This window comes from Oryctolagus cuniculus, chromosome 1 (genome assembly GCF_964237555.1).
Source record: "Oryctolagus cuniculus chromosome 1, mOryCun1.1, whole genome shotgun sequence".
Taxonomy (NCBI): domain Eukaryota; kingdom Metazoa; phylum Chordata; class Mammalia; order Lagomorpha; family Leporidae; genus Oryctolagus; species Oryctolagus cuniculus.
The window spans coordinates 60,847,026-60,871,533 of NC_091432.1; the positions used below are offsets into that span (position 1 = coordinate 60,847,026).

A 24,508-nucleotide genomic window follows, 5' to 3' on the forward strand; every position below is an offset into this window, starting at 1 on the left:
CCTGAACCAATGCTCCAATATCGCAAGAAGTGGAATAGTCCACCACACCACAAGGCTGACCCCTGATAGGTGCTATCTACTGCCTCCTCGATCTGTGAAAAACTTGTTAACAGTTTTACCTAATGACAGTTTCACTTGAGTATGAAAGTGAATCCTTCATTTTTTTTTTAAATTTCAAGATGACTCATATTTCTCTGTGGGTGTTTTAAGTGAGCCCTGTGTCCTTTTTTCTAGACGTGCTTTTCTGTTTTCTGACTTCATAGTCTTCTACCTGACCTTTCCATCAGATTTCTAGTCTGTCTGCATTCTTGTCCTTTCTTGCTTGTCTTAGATGTACAATTAAATTGCCCTTCTCATTTTTTCTTCCAGACCTGTTATGTCAATCCTCATATCCTGTCCTGTGGTCTGCATAGCATCACATAGGATCCAGGCATCTTAATTAGGAGGTTGTTAAACAAAGATAAATATGTTTACTCCTTGTTCTGAAAATGGTTTCCTAAAAATAATACACATTACTGGTAATCTGGCCCCTTTTTGAATAAACTAGGAGCTTCATATAAAAATTATTTATAAGAATCATATGGGAATGTCTTCTAATATAGGTGAGATGTGATGACCTAACAATTCTTATAGGACTAATAAACTAATTTATCATGTCTATAGCATTGTCTTTCACAAAAATAATAGCTTTGATTTTTCACTTCTTTGTTTCATAATAGCAAAGACTGATCCTAACCAAATATAATAATCAAACACTCGTGTATTCATTAGCATTCCAGTTACTCCCTAAATCATTTTTTCCAGATTATGCTCCCTCCCCTGATACTTTTTCTTAAAGTTTATGCTCAATTATTCCATTCCACATAGAAAACCTACTGCTAGTGTCTTCATTTGACAAACCATGTTCATCCTACCAATCTCAGTTTTATTTTTTTATTTTTGAAAGATTTATTTATTTATTTGAAAGGCAGTTATGGAGAGAGCAAGCGAGCTAGCTTCCATCTGCTGGTTCACTCCGCAAATGACCACAACAGCCAGAGTTGGGCCAATCTGAAGCCAGGAGCCAGAAGTTTCTTCTGGGTCTCCTACATGGGTGCAGGGGCCCAAGCACTTGGGCCATCTTCTGCTGTTTTCCCAGGCACATTAGCAGGGAGCTGGATTCAAAGTGGAGCAGCTGGGAATGGAACTATGCCTACGTGGGATGCTGGTGTAGCACTGGTAGTTTTACTCACTATGCCACAACGCCAGCCCTCCTATTCCCCAGTCCCAGTTTTAAACTTTATCTTCTCCATAATGCCTTCCTTTATTCAGCATAATGAAATTAATCAAACCATCTTGAGCCATGTGTTTATCTCCCTCTGATACTAGATTATAAACTCCTCTGAGTCTGGTGAAGAGTTTTATTTGGGGCTGCTGTTGTTGCACTGTAGGTCAAGCTGCAATGTCAGCATCCCTTATGGGCCCCAGTTAGTGTCCTGGCAGTTCTATTTTGAATCCAGCTCCCTGCTAATGTGCCTGGGAAAGCAGCAGAAGATCACTCAATTGCTTGGGCCCCTGAACCCATGTGGGAGACCTGGATAAAACTAATGGCTCCTGCCTGGTCCAGCCCTGGCCATTGCAAATATCTGGGGAGTGAACTGGCAGATAAAAGATCTCTCTCTAACCAGGATATACAAGGAACTCAAGGAATTCAACAATAAAACAATCTATTTAAAAATGGACTAAGGTTATGAACAGGTATTTTTCAAAGTATGAAATACAAATGACCCACAGACACATGAGAAAATTCTCAGGATCATTAGCCATCATGGAAATGCAAGTAAAATCCACAATGATGTTTCACTTCACCTGAGTTAGAATGGCTATCATCCAAAAATCAAAAAAAAAAAAAAAATACTGCTAATACTGCTGAGGATGTGGTCAAAAAAAGATATCCTAATATATTGTTGGTAAGAATGTAAAATAGTATAAGAATTATGGAAGACAGTATGTAGACTCCTCAGAAATCTGAAAACAGTTGGGGCCAGTGTTGTGGCGCAGTGGCTTAATGTTCTGGCTTGAAGCGCCGGCATCCCATATGGGCGCCAGTTATAGACCCGGCTGTTCCACTTCCGATCCAGCTCTCTGCTATGGCCCAGGAAAGCAGTATAAGATGGCCCAAGTGCTTGGGCCCCTGCACCATGTGGGAGACCCAGAGGAAGCGCCTCGCTCCTGGCTTCGGATAGGTGCAGCTCCAGCCCTTGCAGCCAATTGGGGTGTGAACCAGCAGATGGAAGACCTCTCTCTCTCTCTCTGCCTCTCCTCTCTCTGTGTAACTCTGACTTTCAAATAAATAAATAAATATTTTAAAAAAAAGAAAAAAAAAGATCTCTCTCTCTTTCTTTCTAATCTGCTTTTCAAATAAATAATTAAATCTTTTTTTAAAAAAAGTTTTATTCATATTCTCAATTAACATAATTTAGAACTAATAGAATACTCTTCATATTTTTTGAATAAATATCAATAATATGTCACATCTTGTTTCTTATTTCATGTGAAAACCTTTTAAGAAAAGAATCATTGTTCGTTCATATGTGCTCACCAAAATTTTTTACAAAGAGCTTTGTATAACTCACAAATATAATACAATTTTATACACTATAGAGCCTAAGACTTATAATCATGGAATGAGATTAGCTTTTTATTTTAAATGTTTTATTAATTTTTTAGATAATATATTTTTAGTTTACATCATAGTCAAAGGCTTTACCAGCTCCACTAAATCAAGTGTTCAACAAATAAAGAGTAAAAGGATCACAGTCCAGCAAGAAAATAGGCAAGGGCTATAACACAGTTTCAAGTTATGCACAATAATCAAAGGAAAAGATGTTCAACTTCACATCTATAATTTGTAAAATCGTCACAAAATCATTAAAACTATAGTAGTATATAATTCCTCTCACTTTGTTTAGAAAATATTTAGAACAAATTCTGACCAAACACTATTTGCAGTAAAATTGATGTACTCAGGCATTTCTTTTTAAATTTTAGTGCCCATATTAAAGGAGAACATGTGGTATTTGTCTTTCAGTGTCTGCCTTATTTCACTCGACATGACGTTTTTCAGCTCCAACCAGTTGGCTATAAGTGATATAATTTCATCCTTTTCTAGTTAATAATATTCCATTGTATATATGTACTCTTACATGTAGGTGTGTACATATAAATGTGTATATACATTCACTTGATGATGGGCACCTTGGTTGATTCAATATTTGCCTATTATGAACAGTGCTGCTATAAAAAGTGTAGAACAGATATCTCTTTGATACAATGTATTCAAGTCTTTTGAGTATAACCCAGAAATGGGATTGCAGAATCATATGGCAGGTCTATTTACAGCTTTTAAAGAAATTGCCATACTGTTTTCCTCATTGGTTGCACTAATGTATATTTTTGCCAGTAGTGTATGCAAGTTTCCCCTTTTCCACATTTTCATCAGTATTTGTTGCTCTCTTTTGGATAACAGACTTTCTGACAGGGATGAGATGACATTTGATTGGGGTTTAAATTTGAATTTCTCTTAAATTTTTTTTTTAAGATTTACAAGTTTCAGGTATTAAATACATATACAGATTTAGGAATATAGGGATACTTCCCACCCTATACTCCCCTGCCCATGCTGCAACCCTTCTTCCTCTTCCCTCTCTTATTCCCACTCTTACTTTTTACAAGTATCTATTTTCAGTTTACTTTATAATTATAAGGTTAAACCTACACTAAGTAATGAGTCCAACAAATAATATGAAGAAAAAACACTGTTTCTCAACGGTAGAAACAAGGCTATAAGCATTCATTGGATCTCAAAATGTCCATTACATTCCAATACATTACATTTTAGGTACTCTATTAGTTATCACAGATCAGGAAACATATGAAATTTGTCTTTTGGGGATTGGCTTATTTCACTAAGTATAATGGTTTCCAGTACATCAATTTTGTTGAAAAAGAGGATTTCTTTTTTTTTTTTATGGTGCAGTGGTACTCTATAGTGTATATATACAATAATTTCTTTATCCAGTCATCAGTTGATGGACATCTGGGTTGATTCCATAGCTTATCTATTGTGAATTGACCTGCTATAAACATGGAGGTAAAGATAATTCTTTCATATGCTGATTTCTTTTCCTTTGGTTAAATTCCCAGGAATGGGGTGGCTGGATCATATGGTAGGCCTGTATTCAGATTTCTGAAGTATCTCTATACTATATTTCCCCAGTGGCTGTACCAGTTTACATTCCCACCAACAGTGTATTAGAGTACTTTTTTCCCCACATACTTGACAAAATCTGTTGTTTGTTGATTTCTACATGAGAGCCATTCTAACTGGGGTGAGATGAAACCTTATTGTGGTTCTGATTTGCATTTCCTTGATGGCTAGTGATCCTGAACACTTTTTTCAAGTGTCTGTTGACCATCTGAATTTCCTCTTGTGAAAAATGCCTATTCAAGTCCTTTACCCAATTCTTTTTTTCCCTAGAAACCTGTTATTTAAAATATACAATCTTAATGCATTTCATAAATACAACTTTAGGAACATAGTGATTCTTCCCACCCTACCTGCCCTCCTACCCACTCTCCTACCCTTCTTCCTCCTCCCTCTCCTATTCCTATTCTTATTTTTTACTAAGATATATTTTCAATTAAGTTTATACACATAAGATTTACTCTATATTAAGTAAAGATTTCAACAAATAGTATGAAAAAAAATCCCAAAACCCTGTTCCTCAACAGTTGAGATAAGGGCTGTTCAAAGTCATTGCATCTCAAAGAATCAATTTCACTTCAATAGATTACCTTTTAGTTGCTTTATTATTTTCCACAGATAGGGGGAAGATATGCTATTATCATTTTGGGACTGGCTTATTTCACTAAGTATGATGTTTTCCAATTTTATCCATTTTGTTTCAAACAACAGGATTTCAGTTTTTACCACTGTGTAGTATTCCATGTTGTACATATCCCATTGTTTCTTTATCAAATCTTCAGTTGACCGGCATTTGAGTTGATTTCACATCTTAGCTATTGTGAATTGGGCTGCAAAAAACATGAGGGTACAAATAACTCTTTTATATGCTAATTTCATTTCCTTTGGGTAAATTCCCAGGTGTGGATATCCCTTTCTTTCCCAAAAATAGGTATTTTTTCTGTTATTATTTCACTGAAAGGTCTTCTAATCTTTTCTCATTCCACAACTTCAGGAACTCTTTAAGACTTGTATGTTGAGTTGTTTGATAGTATTCCATCTATCTCAAACACTTTTTTTTTAAAAAAAGAATTATTTATTTATTTGAAAGGCAGAGTTATAGGGAGGCAGAGGCAGGGAGAGAGAGAGAGACAGGTCTTCCATCCACTTTTCACTCCTCAAATGGCTGCAACAGCTGGAGCTGGGCCATTCTGAAGCCAAGAGAAAACAGGAGCTTCCTCCAGGTTTCCCACACAAGTGCAGGGTCCAAAGGATTTGAGCCACCTTCTACAGCTTTCCCAGGCCATATCATAGAGCTGGATCAGAAATTGAGCAGCTGGGACTCGACAGGCACCCATATAAGATACTGGCACACTACAGCACCAGCCCCTCAAACACTGTTTGTAATTTTTCAATTTTCTCTCCTTTGGTCTGACTGAAAAATTTCTAAGGATTTGTATTCTAGTTTGAATATTCTTTCTTCTACCTCACCAAGTCTGTTTTTAAGGCTTTCCATCGTATTTTTATTTGATCTATTGAATTCTTCATTTTAAATATTTCATTTTGATTACTCTTTAAATTCTCAATTTTATGGGGAAATTTTTCATTCATGTCATGTATGGATTTCTTCAATTTGTGGATATGCTTCTCATAGTTTCTGAGTAATTCTATGATTAATCTTTTGAATTCCATTTCAAGCACTTCATCAAAAGTGTTGCGTTCCTTTGGAGGGGGCTTCTTTTTGTCTTCCTTATTCTTTTTATTTATTTATTTATTTTTATTTTTTGACAGGCAGAGTGGACAGTGAGAGAGAGACAGAGAGAAAGGTCTTCCTTTGCCATTGGTTCACCCTCCAATGGCTGCCGCAGCCAGCGCACCATGCTGATCTGATGGCAGGAGCCAGGTACTTATCCTGGTCTCCCATGGGGTGCAGGTCCCAAGGACTTGGGCCATCCTCCACTGCACTCCCTGGCCACAGCAGAGAGCTGGCCTGGAAGAGGGGCAACCGGGACAGAATCCGGCGCCCCAACCAGGACTAGAACCCGGTGTGCCGGTACTGCTAGGCGGAGGATTAGCCTAGTGAGCCGCGGCGCTGGCCAGTCTTCCTTATTCTGGTTTCTTGAGTTTTTGCATTTATTTTTAGGCTTTTTTTTGGAGATACTTGTTGGTTATTTTCCCTGATGGCTTTTATCTTTGAACTATATCTTTGTTGCTTAGCAGAATATCTGCTCCTCAGTGAATACTCAGAGATTTTTGTTGGATGTGTCCAGGGAGTTCTGGTCAGTACTCCAGGTTGGGGTGAGAGTATCCAGGGTAACACCCAAGTTGGGCATGGTAAATCTCTTTTTTTGTTGCATTTATTTATTTTCCCCCAAAAAACCTTTTATTTAAAGTATATAAACTTCATGCATTTCATAAATACAACTTTAGGAACATAGCGATTTTCCCCATCATACCTGCATTACCATCCTTCTTCCTCCTCTCTATTCCCATTCATACTTTTTTTTTACTAAGATCTATTTTTATTTAACTATCTCTTCTTGTTAACAGAAATGGATTATGGGTTTCTCTGTTGGTGTGATCACTCCCTCACTTTCTCTCCTCCAAGGTGATTAGCGTCTTCATGTTAGCCCTCAGTGCAATACTCATATGCGCTGTTGAATGACCCACACAAAAGATCTGTGCAATCCTCACTGTGAGCAGGTATCCTGCTGTGGTGACCCATCCTAAGCAATCAGCATTTGGAGTTGCACATGGTGATTGCTCAGAGACCCAACTATACTCTGCACCTTCTCATGCAGACACCGAGTTCCAACAGTCTCAGCACACAAGGCTCCCATTGTCACAGAGTACAGAGGATTTACTCTGCCCTGCTAGCCTGTCTGGGCCACAGTGAGGCAGAGGTTCTTAGAGCCAGCTGCTTTTGGGTGCTCCATCTTGGCAGTTTGAGCCCCTGAACTTGTGGTATGTTGGGAGGATTGGGAAACTTCATGGTCCTATATGGATGCCCTACCTTCAATAATCCTCCCAGCCAGACCCTTAGTGGGGAATGCGAATTTTTCCCTCTGCTGTAATCTCTGGATCACAGGCATACACAAGAGCTGCTGGCCAAATGTTGTCTTCTCCCTGCTGGTTGCACTGGATCTTCTGCCACCAGTGCTGAGAAGATGGCGTCTTTTCTCAGCCAGTTAATGTGCATGCACATAAGGGCTCCAGCAGCTGCTGCTTATGACCAAAATGGCTCCTGGTGTTTCTCAGCTGATTGTCAGGCACTGTTGTGGAGGGGAGGCGGTGAGAGAAACATTCTCCCCTTTATTTTTACTGGATCAACAGGTACTCTCTCCACCTTAGGGCTCCAGACCAGTCTCACGCTGCACCCTCTCTCAACCTATTCAGCAGTGGCATGGGTTGCCGCAGTCTGATCTCACCTCAGTGTCCAAAGCTTGCACTTTCTCCAGCTCTTGGCTGCTGGAGTTGTGTGTTGTGTTGGTGTTCATGCTGCACACCTGCATCTTGCACACAGATCCACAGCATTCTTCTTCCTGCTATAGAAGGAAGTGAGAGTGAGCTTAAGTGAGAGTGAGCTTCATTGTCTCATTCCAGATCTTAGTGGGAATGTTTCCAACTTTTCCCCATTCAGTAAGATACTGGCTATGGGTGCCACAAATTGCCTTGATTGTTTTGAAGAATGTTCTTTCCATACCTAGTTTGATTCATGTTTTCATCATGGAAGAATATTATATTTTATCAGATGTTTTCTCTGCATCTATTAAGATAATCATATGGTTTTTGTTCTTCAGTTTTTTAATGTGATGTATCACATTTATTGACTTATGAATGTTGAACCATCTCTGCATACCAGGGATAAATATTACTTGGCCCAGGAGAATGCTCTTTCTGAAGTGTTGTTGATTTCAATTATCCAGTATTTTGTTTAGGGTTTTTAAATCTATGTTTGTTAGGGATATTGGTCTATAGTTCCCTTTCTCTGTTGTATCTTTTTCTGGATTTGTAATATCATGATGCTGGATTCATAGAGGAGTTTTGGAGGATTCCCTCACTTGAATAGCTTGAGAAGAATCGGAATTAGTTCTTATTTAAATATTTGCTAGAATTCAGTAGTGATGCCAACCAGTCCTGGGCTTTTCTTTGTTGGGAGAGTATTTCTTATTGATTCAATCTCTATCTTGGTTATTGGTCTGTTTTGGTTTTCTATGTCTTCATGGCTCAATTTTAGTAGATTGTGTGTTCCAGGAATCTATCTATTTTTTCAAGGTTTCCCAGTCTGTTGGCCTACAGTTCTTTATAGTAATTCCTGATGGTTCTTTTTTATATCTGTGGTATCTGTTGTTGCATTTCCTTTTTAATCTCTGATTTTATTGATTTGGGTCTTCTCCCTCCTGTTTTTCATTGGTTAGTTGGACGAATGATGTATCAATTTTGTTCATTTTCTCAAAAAAATCAGATTTTCATTTCACTGACTTTTATGTTTTCTTTTTTGTTTCAACTTTGTTGATTTCTTCCCTAATTTTAATTATTTGTTTTTGTTTTTTTTTTCCTACTAATTTTGGGTTTGGTTTGTTATTCTTTCTCTGGTTCTTGAGATGCATTACTAGCTCATTTTACTTGGTACTTTTCCAATTCTTGATCTAGGAACCAACTGTTACAAACTTTACTCTTTTTTTTTTTAAAGAATTATTTACTTTACTTGAAAGACAGAGTTACAGAGAGGTAAAGCCAGAGAGAGAGAGAGAGAAAGAGAGAGAGAGAGAGAGATCTTACATTCCACTGATTCACTCCCCAAATGACTGCAACGGCAAGAGATGAGCTGATCTGAAGCCAGGAGCCAGGAACTTCCTCCAAGTCTCCCATGTGGGTGCAGGGGCCCAAGGACTTGGGCCATTTTCTACTGCTTTTCCAGGCCATAGCAGAGAGCTAGATTGGAAGAGGAGTGGCTGGGACTCAAGTTGGTGCCAACATGGGATGCTGGTGCTGCAGGCTGGGGCTTTAACTCACTGCACAAGTATGATGTTTTCAAGATTCCTCCATTTTGTTGCAAATGACAGATTTCTCTCTTTTTATGGCTGTGTAGTATTCCATAGAATAATATCCCATAATTTCTTTATCCAGTCTTATATTGACAGGCATTTTTTTTAACTTTTATTTAATGAATATAAATTTCCAAAGTACGACTTATGGATTACAATGGCTTCCCCCCCACAAACAACCCTCCCCTTTCCCACTCACTCTCCCCTTCCATTCACATCAAGATTCATTTTTGATTATCTTAATATACAGAAGATCAGCTTAGTATACATTAAGTAAGGATTTCAACAGTTTGCTCCCACACAGAAACATAAAGTGAAAAATAATAGATGATTTTTTTTAAAATGATGATGAAATCAGATCAGACCTATTGTCATGATTAATCCCAGTGAGGGTCAAGTTGGGAATTGATAATTTCTTTTTTTTTTTTTTTACAGAAGATCAGTTTAGTATGCATTAAGTAAAGATTTCAACAGTTTGCACCCCCATAGAAACACAAAGTGAAATATATTGTTTGAGTACTCGTTATAGCATTAAATCTCAATGCACAGCACATTAAGGACAGAGATCCTACATGAGGAGTAAGTGCACAGTGACTCCTGTTGTTGACTTTACCAATTGACACTCCTGTCTATGGCATCAGTAATCTCCCTATGCTCCAGTCATGAGTTTCCAAGGCTATGGAAGCCCTCTGAGTTCTCTGACTCTTATCTTGTTTAGACAAGGTCATAGTCAAAGTGGAGGTTCTCTCCTCCCTTCAGTGAAAGGTACCTCCTTCTTTGAAGACCTGTTCTTTCCACTGGGATCTCACTCGCAGAGATCTTTTGCCATAGTGTCTTGGCTTTCCATGCCTGAAATACTCTCATGGGCTTTTCAGCCAGATCTGAATGCCTTTAGAGCTGTTTCTGAGGCCAGAGTGCTATTTAGGACATCTGCCATTCTATGAGTCTGCTGAGTATCTCACTTCCCATGTTGGATCACTCTCCCCTTTATTTATTCTATCGGTTAGTGTTAGCAGGTACTAGACTTGTTTATGTGCTCCCTTTGACTCTTACTCCTTTCATTATGATCAATTGTGAACAGAAATTGATCACTGGGACTAGTGAGATGGCATTGGTACATGCCACCTTGATGGGATTGAATTGGAATCCCCTGGTATGTTTCTAACTCTACCATTTGGGGCAAGTCAGCTTGAGCATGTATTGACAGGCATTTACATTGATTCTATGTCTTAGCAATGGTGAATTGAGCTGCACTAAGCATTGAGGTGCAGATAGCTCTTTTATTTGCCAATTTAATTTCCTTTGGGTAAATTCCAAGGAGTGGTATGGCTGGGTTGTATGGTAGGGTTATATTCAGGTTTCTGAGGAATCTCCAGACCTACTTCCACAGTGGCTTTATCAGTTTGCATTCCCACCAACAGTGGGTTAGTGTCCCTTTTTCCCCACATCCTCGCCAGCATCTGTTGTTGGTAGACTTCTCTATGTGAGCCAACTTCTAACTGGGGCGAGGTGAAACCACATTGTGGTATTGATTTGCATTTCCCTGATTGCTAGTGATCTTGAACATTTTTTCATGTGTCTGTTGGCCATTTGGATTTCCTCTTTTGAAAAATGTCTATTGAGGTCCTTGGCCCATCTCTTAAGTGGATTGTTTGTTTTGATGTTGTGGAGTTTCTTGATTTCTTTGTAGATTCTGGTTATCAACACTTTATCTGTTGCATAGTTTGCGAATATTTTTTCCCATTCTGTTGGTTGCCTCTTCACTTTCCTGACTGTTTTTTTTTTTGCAATACAGAAACTTCTCAATTTGATGCAATTCCAAATGTTAATTTTGGCTTTGACTGCCTGTGCTTCTGGGGTATTTTCCAAGAAGTCTTTGCCAGTACCTATATCTTGCAGAGTTTCTCCAATGCTCTCTAATAATTTGATGGTGTTGGGTCGTAGATTGTGGGGAGCAACCAGGACTAGACTGAGTTAATGGAATTAAGACTTATTCTATGCATCTGCTCTCCCACAATATGGCGCTGGGAGAGGAGAAAACAGCTTCTACGCAGCTGCCTCCAGTTCAACCAATAAACTGTAGGACCTACTCCTGATTGGAGGAGAGCAGCGTACTCGGCGTGTGGGCAGCCGAGTTAGGATTGGCGGAGGAGGACTATAAAGGAGAGAGACGGCATTCACCAGGAACATCTAAGGGGAACATCTAGCTGAAGGAACACCTGTGCAGCCCCCGAGAAAGCCGGCCGGCGGTGTGCCGCTCCCCTGCGGAAGTGGGGAATGTGGCCAGGGGGAACTGCCCTTCCACGGAGGTGGAAGGGATAGTAGCCAACCCGGGAAGAACCAGCAGCAAACCCGGGGAGGGCCGAGCAGACGAAAGAGCAGCGCAGGGTCCTGTGTCATTCCTCCACGAAGAGGGGGAGCGACATAATGGTGCCGTGACTCGGATATGAAGCCTAGGCAGGGTTTAGTGTCGTTCCTCCATGAAGAGGGGGAGCGACATAATGGTGCCGTGACTCGGATATGAAGCCTAGGCAGGGTTTAGTGTTGTTCCTCCACGAAGAGGGGGAGCAACATAATGGTGCCGTGACTCGGATATGAAGCCTAGGCAGGGTTTAGTGTTGCTCCTCCACGAAGAGGGGGAGCGACAGTAGATTTAAGTCTTTAATCCATGTTGAGTGAATTTTTGTGTAAGATGAAAGGTAGGGGTCTTTGTTCATGCTTCTGCATGTGGAAATCTGATTTTCCCAGCACCATTTATTGAATAGACTGTCCTTACTCCAGTGATTGGTTTTGGATCCTTGATCAAATATAAGTTGGCTGTATATGTTTGGATTGCTTTCTAGTGTTTCTATTCTGTTCCATTGGTCTATCCATCTGTTTCTGTACCAGTACCATGCTGTTTTGATAACAACTGCCCTGTAGTATGTCCTGAAATCTGGTATTGTGATGCCTCAGGCTTTGTTTTTGTTGTACTAGATTGCTTTAGCTATTCGAGGTGTCCTGTGTCTCCATATGAATTTCAGCATCATTTTTTCTAGATCTGAGAAGAAGGTCTTTGGTATCTTGATTGGTATTGCATTGAATCTATAAATTGCTTTTGGGAGAATGGACATTTTGATATTGATTCTTCCAATCCATGACATGGAAGATTTTTCCATTTTTTGGTATCCTCTTCAATTTCTTTCTTTAAGGTTTTGTAATTTTCATCGTAGAGATCTTTAACGTCCTTGGTTAAGTTTATTCCAAGGTATTTGATTGTTTTTGTAGCTATTGTGAATGGGATTGATCTTAGATGTTCTTTCTTAGCTGTGTCATTTTCTGTATATACAAAGGCTGTTGATTTTTGTGCATTGATTTTATATCCTGCTACTAGGCCAACTCTTCTATGATTTCCAATAGTCTCTTAGTAGAGTTCTTTGGGTACCCTAAAGAAAGAATCGTGTCATCTGTTGACTTCATCCTACCCATTTTGTATCTCTTTGATATCTTTTTCTTGCCTAATGACTCTGGCTAAAATTTCCAGTACTATATTGAATAGCAATGGTGAGAGTATGCATCCCTGTATGGTACTGGATTTCAGTTGAAGTTCTTCCAAGTTTTCAACATTCAATAGAATGCTGGCCATTGGTTTGTCATAAATTGCCTTGACTGTGTTGAGTAATGTTCCTTCTATAACCTATTTGCTCTGAGTTTTCATCATGAAAGGGTGTTGTATTTTATCAAATGCTTTCTCTGCATCTATTGAGATAATCATATGGTTTTTCTTCTGCAGTTTGTTCATGTGGTGTGTCACGTTGATTGATTTGTTAATGTTGAACCATCCCTGCATACCAGGGATAAATCCCACTTGGTCTGGGTGGGTGATCTTTCTGATGTGTTGTTGGATTCTATTGGCTAGAATTTTATTGAGGATTTTTGTGTCTATGTTCATCAATAAAATTTTTCTGTAATTCTCTTTCTTTTTTGCATCTTTTTCAGGTTTAGGAATGAAGATGGTGCTGGCTTCATAGAAAGAATTTGGGAGGATTTTCTCTCTTTCAATTGCTTTGAATAGCTTGAGAAGAATTGGAGTTAGTTCTTTTTAAATGTATGGTAGAATTCAGCAGTGAATCCATCTGGTCCTGGGCTTTTCTTTGTTTGTAGGGCCTTTTTGCTGATTCAATTTCTGTCTTGGTTATGAGTCTGTTTAGGTATTCTATGTCTTCATGGATCAATTAGGTAGGTTGTATGTGTCCAGTTTGTATGTATCCATTTCTTCTAGGTTTCCCAGTTTGTTCACGTAAAACTCTTTGTAGTAATTTCTGATGACTCTTTTAATTTCCATGTTGTCTATTGTTACTTCCCTCTTCATCTCTAATTTTATTGATTTGGGTCTTCTCTCTGCTTTTTTTTGATTAGTTGGGAAGTGGTGTGTCAATTTTGTTTATTTTTTGAAAAAAAAAAAAAAACAACCAGATATTCATTTTGCCTATCTTCTGTATTTTTAATTCAATTTTGTTTATTTCTTCTCTAATTTTAATTATTTCTTCTACTAGTTTTGGGGTTGGTTTTCTGTAGTTTTTCCAGATCCTTGACATGCATTGATAGCTCATTTATTTGGTGCCTTTCCAATTTCTTGATGTAGTCAGCTATTGCTATAAACTTTCCTCTTAACACTGCTTTTGCTCTATCCCATAAGTTTTGATATGTTGTGTTGTTATCTTCATTTGATTCCAGAAATTTTTTATTTCTCTTTTGATTTCTTCTATGACCCATTGTTCATTCAGGAGCATGTTGTTCAGTCTCCATGTGTTTGTATATGTTCTAGAGATTCCTGAGTTGTTGATTTGCAGCTTCATTCCATTGTGGTCTGAGAAAATGCATGGTATGATTTTGATTCTTTTGAATTTGCTGAGACTTGCTTTATGGTCTAGTATGTGGTCAGTCCTACAGAAAGTTCCATGTACTGCTGAGAAGAATGTGTATTTTTCAACTATAGCATGAAAAGTTCTGTAGGTATCTGTTAGGTCCATTTGGTCTATAGTGTTGATTAAATCTGCTGTTTCCATGTTGATTTTCTGTCTGCTTGATCTGTCCATTGCTGAAAGTGGGGTATTGAGGTCCCCTAATACTGTTGTTTTGGAGTCTAAGTCTCTCTTTAAATTTCTTAACATTTCTTCTAAATAGCCAGGTGCCCTGTAATTAGGAGCATATACGTTTACAATAGTTTAGTTTTCCTGTTGAATTTGTCCCTTAATCATTATATAGTTCCCTCGAGACAGTACACTTTTCTAAAGTGATCAGAAAGAGATACATATCTGACTCATCTTTTTAAAATTTTTTTCCTCCTCTAGTTTGGCTGGTCCATTGTCCCCAACAGGGCTTCAAGCCTCGTTCTCTTTAGGCTCTTCCTGCTGCTCTTTTGCCAGTGGCCTGGGCTACTACAGTTTCATCTCACCTCACTTTCCTGTACTGGTGCATAGGATCTCGGCTGCTGGAGTCCTTAACCCTGAGTGCCTATGCCCTCCATGTAGGTCCACCATGTCCCTCTAATTTCAGTAGAGTTTCCTCTACTGTTTTTTCCCTAGCTCTTCCCTGAGACTACACTTTCTCCACTTTTTTAAAACTATATTATCCTGAGCTATGGCAGTAAGCGCCCTCCTTATTTCACCATTTTGGAACTCTCCCCCATAAATTTCTAATACTGGTTTTATTTTTTCTGATATCTCTCTCTCTCTCTCTCTCTTTTGGTCAGACTATGTTTCTTTGGCACCATCATGTGGTCTTCCTAATTCTTGTTTGAGTTTCTGTGTTTATTTTTAAGCATTTGAAGAGATACTTACTGATTTTTTTCCTCTGATGGCTTTTATCTATGGACTATGCCTCTGTGGCTTAGTGTAATGTCTGCACTTTCAGTTAAAACTCAGAGGTGCATGCTGGATGTGGCCAGGGAGCTTTGGTCAGTGCTCCAGTAGGGGTGAGTATACAGTTGACACTCAAATTGGATGTAATAGATCTCCTCTTGTTCACAGAAGTGGGGGGTATTGTCACTACTGTTTTTGTGGTCATACCCTCACTTTCTTTCTTCCAAGGTGATCAATGCCCAGCTGTTAGCCCTCAGTGGGTGCAATACTCATTTGTGCTGCCATATGGACCATGCAAAGGGTTAGTGAAGCCCTCCCTCTGAGAATGGATCCTGCTGCAATGACTCACCCCAGGAAATCAGGGAGCTCTGAACATATTGAACCCCACACAGTGTTTGCCCAGAGACATAACTACACACTGTGCCCTCTTATGTAGTCACAGAGTTCCCACAACCTTAGCACACAAATCTCCCATAGTCATGGGGTGCAGAGGATCTATTCCATCCTGCTAGCATGTCTAGTCTACAGAGAGGTAGACATTTCCAGAGCCAGATGCCTGTGGGTGCTCTGCCCAGGCGGTTTGATCCCTGGAGACTTTGCTATGTTGAGAGTCTGGGAGCATCTCACAGTCTTGCATGGGTGCCCAGCCCCCTGTCAATCTTTCTAGTCAGACACAAAATTTGTGGCAACATAGATTTTTCCCTATGCTAGAATCTCTGGATCACACATGTACTCAAGAGCTTCTGGCCGAATATTGCCTTCTCCCAGTCAGTTGCTCCAGATCTGCTGTTGCCAGTACTGCTGAGAAGATGGGTTTTGTCTCAGCTCTGCTGTGGGCACACAAGGGCCTCCACAGCTGCTGATTATCCCCAAATTTGTGCTCGCCCTCTCTCAGCTGGTTGCCAGACACCATGAGGGGGATGGGGTAAGAGAAATGTGCCCCTTCATTTTACTGGGCCAGTGGGTACCCTGTCCCCCTTAGGGCTCCAGGCAAGACTCACACCACACCCTTCTTCCATCTATCTCACCAGTGGCATGGGTTTCTGAAGTCTGATCTTACCTCAGTCTCCAAAGCTGGCACTTTCTTCAGCTCTTGGCTACTGGAGTCATGTATTGTCTGTTTGTACTGCACATCTGCACTTTGTACATAGACCCACAGAGTCCTCTTCCTTCCACAGAATTCCCACTGTGGTTTTCTCTGTAACTCTCTCCTGAGAATGTTCTTCACATATATATTACTAATATGTATATTACTACTTATTCCTAGCCTATTGCAGTATGCTGTTCCCTATTCTGTCATATTGAAATTTCTCTAGTTGTCTTTTATTAAACCAGACATAAAAATAAAATAACAAAACAATGACACTTTTCTCACTAATGTTTCTGTTTCTTGAACTCATAGATTATTTAAATATCATTTGATTTTTATAAATAGTGGGTCTTCTAGATATTATTATTGCTTCATAGTTTAATTCATTGTGATGAGAGGACTTATTCTAAATAATTTCAATAGTTTGAAATTTGTTGATACTTTTTAATTTATAAATTTAATTGTTTTTGGGAAATACTTTATATACACTTGGAAAGAATATCCTATTGTGATGTTCAATACATGGCAATTGGGCTACATTTGTTAATTATACCATTCTAATCTTTTATATCTGCATGAATTTTATTTCTATAAGCTTGTTCTGTCATCTTTCTGGAAAGTTATGTTCAATTCCCTCACCATGATTGTGGGTTTGTTAGTTTGTTTGTTTTTGTCAGTTATCATTATAAAATGTCTGTCATTATTAATACTTCTTGCCTTAATGCATTCATTAGTCATATTAATATGGTTACCTGACATTCATGATTAGTATTTTCATGATGTGTATTTTTCTATTATTTTATTATTAAGCATTCTTGATGCTTATTTTAAAGTGTCTTTTTTGTAAGCACCATGAATATTTTCAATTCAATAGTCTTTAATATTCTACTTGGAATACTTAGTCCATTCATGTAAATAAAATGACTGAGTAGTTTATGGATATCACAGTATTATGTTTATTTTCACATGCTATATTTTGTATTCCTATTTTATACTTCTAGTATACTTTAGATTAATTCAATTTAATGCATTCTTCTACTATTCTTTCAGTGATAATCCTCAAAACATTTTTGATTACTACAGTTAGATGAAATATATGCTCTTAAAAACTAATTTCTCGCTGGCGCCGCGGCTCACTAGGCTAATCCTCCGCCTAGCGGCGCCAGCACACCAGGTTCTAGTCCCGGTCGGGGCGCCGGATTCTGTCCCGGTTGCCCCTCTTCCAGGCCAGCTCTCTGCTGTGGCCAGGGAGTGCAGTGGAGGATGGCCCAGATGCTTGGGCCCTGCACCCCATGAGAGACCAGGAAAAGCACCTGGCTCCTGGCTCCTGCCATCGGATCAGCGCGGTGCGCTGGCTGCAGCGCGCCGGTGCTGGACGCGGCAGCCATTGGAGGGTGAACCAATGGCAAAGGAAGACCTTTCTCTCTGTCTCTCTCTCTCACTGTCCACTCTGCCTGTCAAAAAAAAAAAAAAAAAAAAAAAAAAGAAAACTAATTTCTTTTTTTTTTTTTTTTTTTTGTAAAACACAGAGATAGGTAGACAGACAGACAGACAAGGTTCCTATTCATTGATTCACTCTCCAAATATCTGTAATTGCTGGGGCTGAACGAGGTCAAAGCTTGCAACTGGGAGCTCAGTATAGGTCTCCCATGTGGGTGGCAGAGACCCAGACTCTTGAACCATTGCCCTCTGCCTCCCAGAATCTGTATTAGTAGGAAGCTAGTACTAGTACCTGGAGCTGAAACCCAAACCCAGTTACTCTGTTTTGGAATATGGGAGTTTTAACGGGTATCTTTACTGGGAGGCTAAATGGCTGCCTGAATATACTCACTTTGTTTGAGTGCTCAGGATTCTGTTCAATTATTTTCCCTTAAGTGGTTTATTTTTCCCTGAATGAAGATATTACTAAAACTCTGTAAAATTAATGGTAAAATAAATCATCAGAAAGTCTTCATTTTGAAAAAAATTTTCAAGAAATTGAATATGTATAAGTATGTATAAGATGAAGTGAATTTCTTAAGTGTTGACATTTATCTTAAAGGATCTCTTAGATAAATCCTCCCTGTCTAAATGATATTCCTTTCCATTGCAAATAATACAGTTCAACCCATGGCACTTCAGGGGACATTATAAGTAAATTACCACTATTTTATTTCACTGTAATTTAAAAGCAGAAACCTCGTTTTGGGGGTGTTTGAGTATCTGCAGTGAGGCAGGAGCCCATGGGAGCAGGATTCCCAAACCAACTCTTTGTGCAGACACAGGAGAATGCCATCTTTATAAAGCCATCAAGGGGCCAAAGCTGTATGTACAGTGTCAGTGAGAAGCTGAGGAGTCACACATCATCTGACATGGTCATTGCTACTAGGTGTTCAAACTGCTATTTGGAAGACTTTTTTTCTGTAAGTATTTTGGGGAGTTATATACTGGAAAGTCAAACATACGTGATACTTACAATTTGTTCTTTGACTTTCATTATTCATTTCAGAGAATATTATTCTCTAGGTGTTCACAGGTGAGGACCCCCTGGGTGCATGAGTATCTAGAATGTGGATCAGTGGACCTTATGGACTGTCTCTGGTAGGGAGACCAATTGGAGAGGAGGATTCCTTCTCTGATCATTAGAGGCATAATGTAGCTGTCTGCATTTGTGTCAAATATCAGAAACAATAAATGACATCTTGTCCCTTACCTTAATGAGCTTTGATCCATCTAAGAGAGGGGGATAAGAACTATAGGACAGGCTGAGAAATAAAACCATAAAAAAGGAATCTGTAGAATTCCCAGAGGTCCATGAGAAGAGGAGACTTCAAATTAGGAGAATGGATACTGGCCAGAGTTACTGTTAAAAGCATTAAGATAATAAAAGAAGTAAACAATTCAATAACTGAAACTGAGTAGAGGTGGGGCTAGGGCTGTTTTATCTGAAGCAATACCCTTGGATTATTTATTTATATTTGAGATGAAAAAATAGAGATGGATAGATAGATTAGATGATAAAAAGATTTCATTTGCTAATTCAGTTCTTAAATGCTCACAATAGGTGGGACTGAGCCAGGCCATAGCTGGGAGCCAGGAACTCAATTCAGTTCTCCTACATAGGTGATAAGGACCCAACTACTTGATGCACCACATACTTCCTTGGTCTTGTTCCTGTTTATCTGAACTGTACTTATAGAATGACTAGTAAGTTACCAGGTGATTAATTTCATTCCTTGTGGAAAGAGCACAGGCTTTTGGAAAACAAATAGGAAACCTCAAATATTATAGAAATGTTTATTAATGCCTTAATAGTAAAATGCTTGGAGTATTTAAGTATTATAGAGAAGTAATGGAAAAAGTGAGGTGAAAAATGAGTTACAAGCAGAAACATTTTCATGAAATGTAACCACTGGAATAGATAGAATAAGACAAGCAGAAGTTAGTTACCAGAGAATAAAAACATGAATCCTCTGAGAATAATCTGACACAAGTAAAATCCCAGAAGTGAGGCAAAGCTAAGGATGTTCCACAGATGTGATTGAATCCACATGTGTGTGAGGAAGCTGTGAATTCTGTCTGGAATTGGAATTGGAAGTTGTAAATGCAAAGGAAATTGTTTTAACAAGGAGCAATGTGGTCCATTTAAATTTTAGATTATTATGTCAATATAATGGTAGATAAAATTGAAAGCTTAGAATGGAGGCAGATAAAGAAATTAAGAGGTTACTGATAGAACAACCTGAATCCATGCCTCTTTCCTTTCAGCCATTTCCAGTCCTGCTTGTCCATCATGGTATTGTCCCTGAACAACTCAGGAACCCAGGTGACTGAATTCCTGATGGTCTGCTTCCCAGGCATGCAAGATACACAGCACTGGCTTTCTATCCTCCTGGCTCCTCTCCTGATCTTGGCACTTGGGGCCAATGCTGTGCTACTATTTGCCATCTGGCATGAAGTGTCTCTACATGGGCCCATGTATTACCTGCTTGCCATCCTCTCTGTTCTGGATGTCATCCTTTGCCTCACAGTCATCCCTAAGGTCAGATTCTCCTTGGAATCCCTTTTAGGAACTCGGTCACCTTTCTCTATACAATACCTTGTTTTGCTGCTATCAGCCCTTGAAGGAACACACTTGATTTGTCACCCACACCATCATAGGAGGTCCATCACAACTCCCAGATATGTCCTCTCTAATTCTTAGTGCCCATGTCATCTTTTTTCATGATTCCTCAGTTGACAAGTTCTGTCTCAGTGTCTAAGGGGTGGTATTTTAACCTTTTTCTTCCAGGGAAACTCTCCTCATCTCCAGATTATCCCAAAAGTACACCCAAGGGCTCTGGAATTTATATTACTAACTATAATTGGTTACGTGCTGTGTCATATGCTAAGATAGGAAACATGGTTAGGGGGAGGATTCTTTTGTGTATTGGAGGAGTTAGAATATGTCCAAATATAAATGCAGGATTTACTGGGTGTGATGTTCCTGGATTTTGAGTAAGAACTTTGGAGCTCAAAATGCAATAGGGCTACAAAGAAACTTTTAAGATTTTTTTATTTGAAGGACACAGAGTCAGACAGATAGACAGATAGCTTCAATCTGTTGGCTCATTCTCCAAATGCCTGCAACAGTTGAGACTGGAGATGAAACCAGGAGCCAGAAACTAAGTCTGGGTCTCCCAAGCAGGTGACAGGGGCTCAAATATTTCAGCCATCATCTGATGTCTCCAAGGGTGCACATTAGCAAGAAATTTGAATTGGGAATGGAGCCAAGATTCATACTCATGCATTTAATATGGGATGTGGGCTTCCTAAGCAGTGTGTAATCATTGTGCAGAATGCCTGCCCCAAATAAACATTTTTTAAACTAAGAATTTCTACATGGATTGAAAGGGTATAATTCAGGCTCTGGTAACCAGGTTGCACATAGAAGGAAATTGTCCTGGTTGGTGTTTTGGGATTTTTATTTGGGTCCAGGGGTGGTTAAAACCATCAGAATGTTTTCCTTTGAGGTGAGTACTCTGTAATTAGACATATATACAGGAATATATACAATATATACAGAGTTTTTGAAAACAATGCCTCCAGCAGGTCCTGCTCATCTTCTGGTTCAATATGAAGCTTATAAGCTTTGCTGGATGTTTCCTGCAGATGTTCATCATGAATACCTTCCTTCCCATGGAATCTTCCACTTTTCTGGTCATGGCCTATGACCGCTATGTGGCTATTTGCCACCCTCTTCGCTACCCATCTATTGTTACTGAACAGTTTGTCATTAATGCCGCTTTCTTCATCATCTTCCGCAATCTGCTAGCCACACTGCCCACTCCAGTTCTGGCTGCTAGGCTCAATTATTGTGCCAGCAATGTGGTGGAGAACTGTATCTGTGCCAACATTTCTGTGGTGAAGCTCTCCTGTGGGAATATTCACTTAAATAAAATCTACCAGTTTGTAAGTGTTTGGTGCCTACTAGGTTCTGACCTGATGCTCATCTTGCTATCTTACTGCTTCATCCTGAGGGCTGTTATGCGTCTACAGTCAAGGGGTGCATCCACCAAGGCTTTGAGTACTTGTGGTTCCCACCTCATCCTTATACTTTTCTTTTATACACTACTGCTAGTCTTCATCTTCACAAACAAGGCAGGAAAGAAGATTCCCTCAGAGGTACCTATTCTTCTCAATGTCCTGCATCACCTCATCCCACCAGCCCTCAACCCCATCGTTTATGGAGTGCGAACCCAGGAAATCAAGCAAGGGATTATCAAGTTATTTAAAAACAAGTACTGAGAGCTATCATTCAAAGACCAGGGATTATAGATCAGATTTTATTGGTGACTCCATATGAATGGCAGAAGAATACAATATGACTTTCATGATGATACTTTTATCGTGAACGTAAACCCTCCTGAATTACTATCAAAATTCTTATCCTTACCCCTTCATTTGCAAATATGTTTTGAACCTCTCCTTAAGTATAAATTATCTTCTTAACTTTATCTCTGTTCCATCATGGTTGCTCAAGTACTTATTCATTAAATAAACATTTAACACCTTCCATGTAATTCTCAGTCTTTAAATTTTGCATGAATCTAATATTTAATTTACAATACTAAGATGGAGAAGCAGTTTAAATAGAACATGAGGGTTATGAATGGGAACAGGAAACTAATGATGATTTTCTTTAAATAATCCAGGTACAAAATGGTAGCAACTTGGATTAAGGTTTGATTGAAAATTCAGATAAAGTGTCACAGCAGTTTCAGACTCCATATAAGGTTCAAAAGATGGATAGAATTAATTAATCACCTAGGCTTTTAACAACAACGTTTGGAATAGTGAAATTGACATAATGAAGGAGTTAGTTTGGCATGAGATATCAGGAATTCAACTTTGGACACTGAACATTATTTTCATACCAAATACATCCCCATGATTGTACTTTAGAAATGACTGCTAAGTATACACATGTAGAAGTATAAGTAAACAAGTGACCATGACAGTTGTCAGAGACCAGATCCAAGATAGATATGGAAGCTTAAGTTATCAGGGTACATATGTCGTTTAAATCCAACTTAGAAGTGTGATCTGAGGACCATTAAATTCTATATCTTTTTAAAGGAAGGTTTTTTCCAAATGATTCATGCTGAGAATCCACAGTTGTTTGCCACCTCCAGGGACTGTGAACTCATTAAGGTTAGAAGCTGAGTTTAATTCTTTTTACCTCTAACATTTAGCATTAAGCTTGGCACATGGTAGATGATTTGTCAATTACTTAATAAATGATTTTGCGTATCTCAAGACTTTTATTCCTATTACATGGTGTCTGAATGGGAGTCCTTATCCAAAAGATAATACTTATAATAATAATAGATAGAATTAAAAAGGTGTGAATACTCCAACATGGGAAGCAGTCCATACAGCAGACTCATAGAATGACAATCACTTTAAGTAGCACTCTGACCTCAGCATCAGCCCTTAATGCATTCTGGTCTGGCTGAAAAACCCACAAGAGCATTTCAGGCATGGAAAGCCAAGACACTGTGGCAAAAATTGTCCTACATGAAGGCCTCTGTGGGTGAAACCCCAGTGGAAAGAAGTGGTCATCAAAGATGGATGTATTTTCTCTGAAGGGAGGAGAGAACTTCACTTTGCCTATGACCTTGTCTAAATACTGATGGAGTTTGTGGATCCAAAGAGTTTCCATAGCCTAGGCAGTTCATGTAAAGAGCCTGAAGTGATCACTAACATCATACATAAGAGTGTTAATTGTTAAATTAACAGCAGGAGTCACTGTGCACTAACTTCCCATGTATGACCTCTGTACTCAAAGAATTGAATTATGAGAGTTAATAGTAAAACTTGTTCTCAAAGATTTACTTCTTTTTAGTGTATTAAGTGGAGGATAGTCTTATGCCTCAAGTTTTAGATAAGCCTAAGTGCCCAATTCTATTGCTTGATTCCTTGGGTGCTTCTTCAATTAATAATAAAACTTGTTCTCAAAGAAAAAAATATATTATAGAAAAAATTAAAAGAAAAATAAGAAAGGAAGTAGGAGGAAGTGTGGGAAGTGTGGGCATAAAGGAGGGATTGAGGATGGGGTGGGAAGTGTCATTATGTTCTTATCTGTATGTATGAGATAGATGAAATTTGTTCCATTTATATAAATAAAAAAATTTAAATTAAAAAATATGCTGATTTCTTTTGGTTTGGATTAATTCATAGGAGTGTGATGGCTGGATCATTTAGTATCATATATAGACCATATTTAGATTTCCATACTGTCTTCCTCACTGGCTACACCAATTTACACCTCACTAACAGTGAATAGGGTACCATTTCCCCCACATCCTCGCAAGCATTTTTTCTTTGTTGATTTCTGTATGAGAGCATTCCAACTGGAGTGAGGTGAAACCTCATTGTGGTTTTGATTTGCATTTCCCTGCTGGCTAGTGATCCTGAGCATTTTTTCAACTGTCTGTTGGCCATTTGAATTTCTCTCATGAAAAAATGCCCATTCAAGTCCTCTGCCCATTTCTTTACTAGCTTGATTGTTCTGTTGTTGAGTTTCTTGAGCTCTTTATAGATTCTGTATATTAATCCTTTATCAGTTGCATAGTTTGCAAATATTTTCTCCCATTCTGTCAGTTGCTTCGTAACATTGCTGAGAATTTGTTTTGTAGTACAAAAGCTTCTCAGCTTGATGTGATCCCATCTGTCAATTTTGGTTTTAATTGCCTGTGCTTCTGGGATCTTTTCCAAGAAATTTTTGCCTATGCCAGTATCATGCAGAGTTTCCCCAAAGGTCTCTAGTAATTTGATGGTA

General features: G+C 38.9%; 1 protein-coding gene across 1 annotated transcript; it reads left to right on the top strand.

Moving 5' to 3' along the window:
• The first annotated feature begins 17,764 nt into the window (after positions 1-17,764).
• Positions 17,765-23,739, top strand: LOC100356944 (olfactory receptor 56A4-like). Its single transcript, XM_017348157.3, has 2 exons — positions 17,765-20,227; positions 21,277-23,739. Exons 1-2 carry the CDS (start codon positions 19,979-19,981, stop codon positions 21,970-21,972), a joined length of 945 nt encoding a protein of 314 aa, XP_017203646.1. The 5' UTR covers positions 17,765-19,978; the 3' UTR covers positions 21,973-23,739.
• Positions 23,740-24,508: the final 769 nt, after the last annotated feature.

Coding starts and splice junctions, on each gene's coding strand:
- LOC100356944 (XM_017348157.3), top strand. CDS start 19,979: ATGGTATTGTCCCTGAACAACTCAGGAACCCAGGTGACTGAATTCCTG. Junction 20,228..21,276: donor GCCTCACAGTCATCCCTAAG/GTCAGATTCTCC, acceptor TGCCTCCAGCAG/GTCCTGCTCATCTTCTGGTT.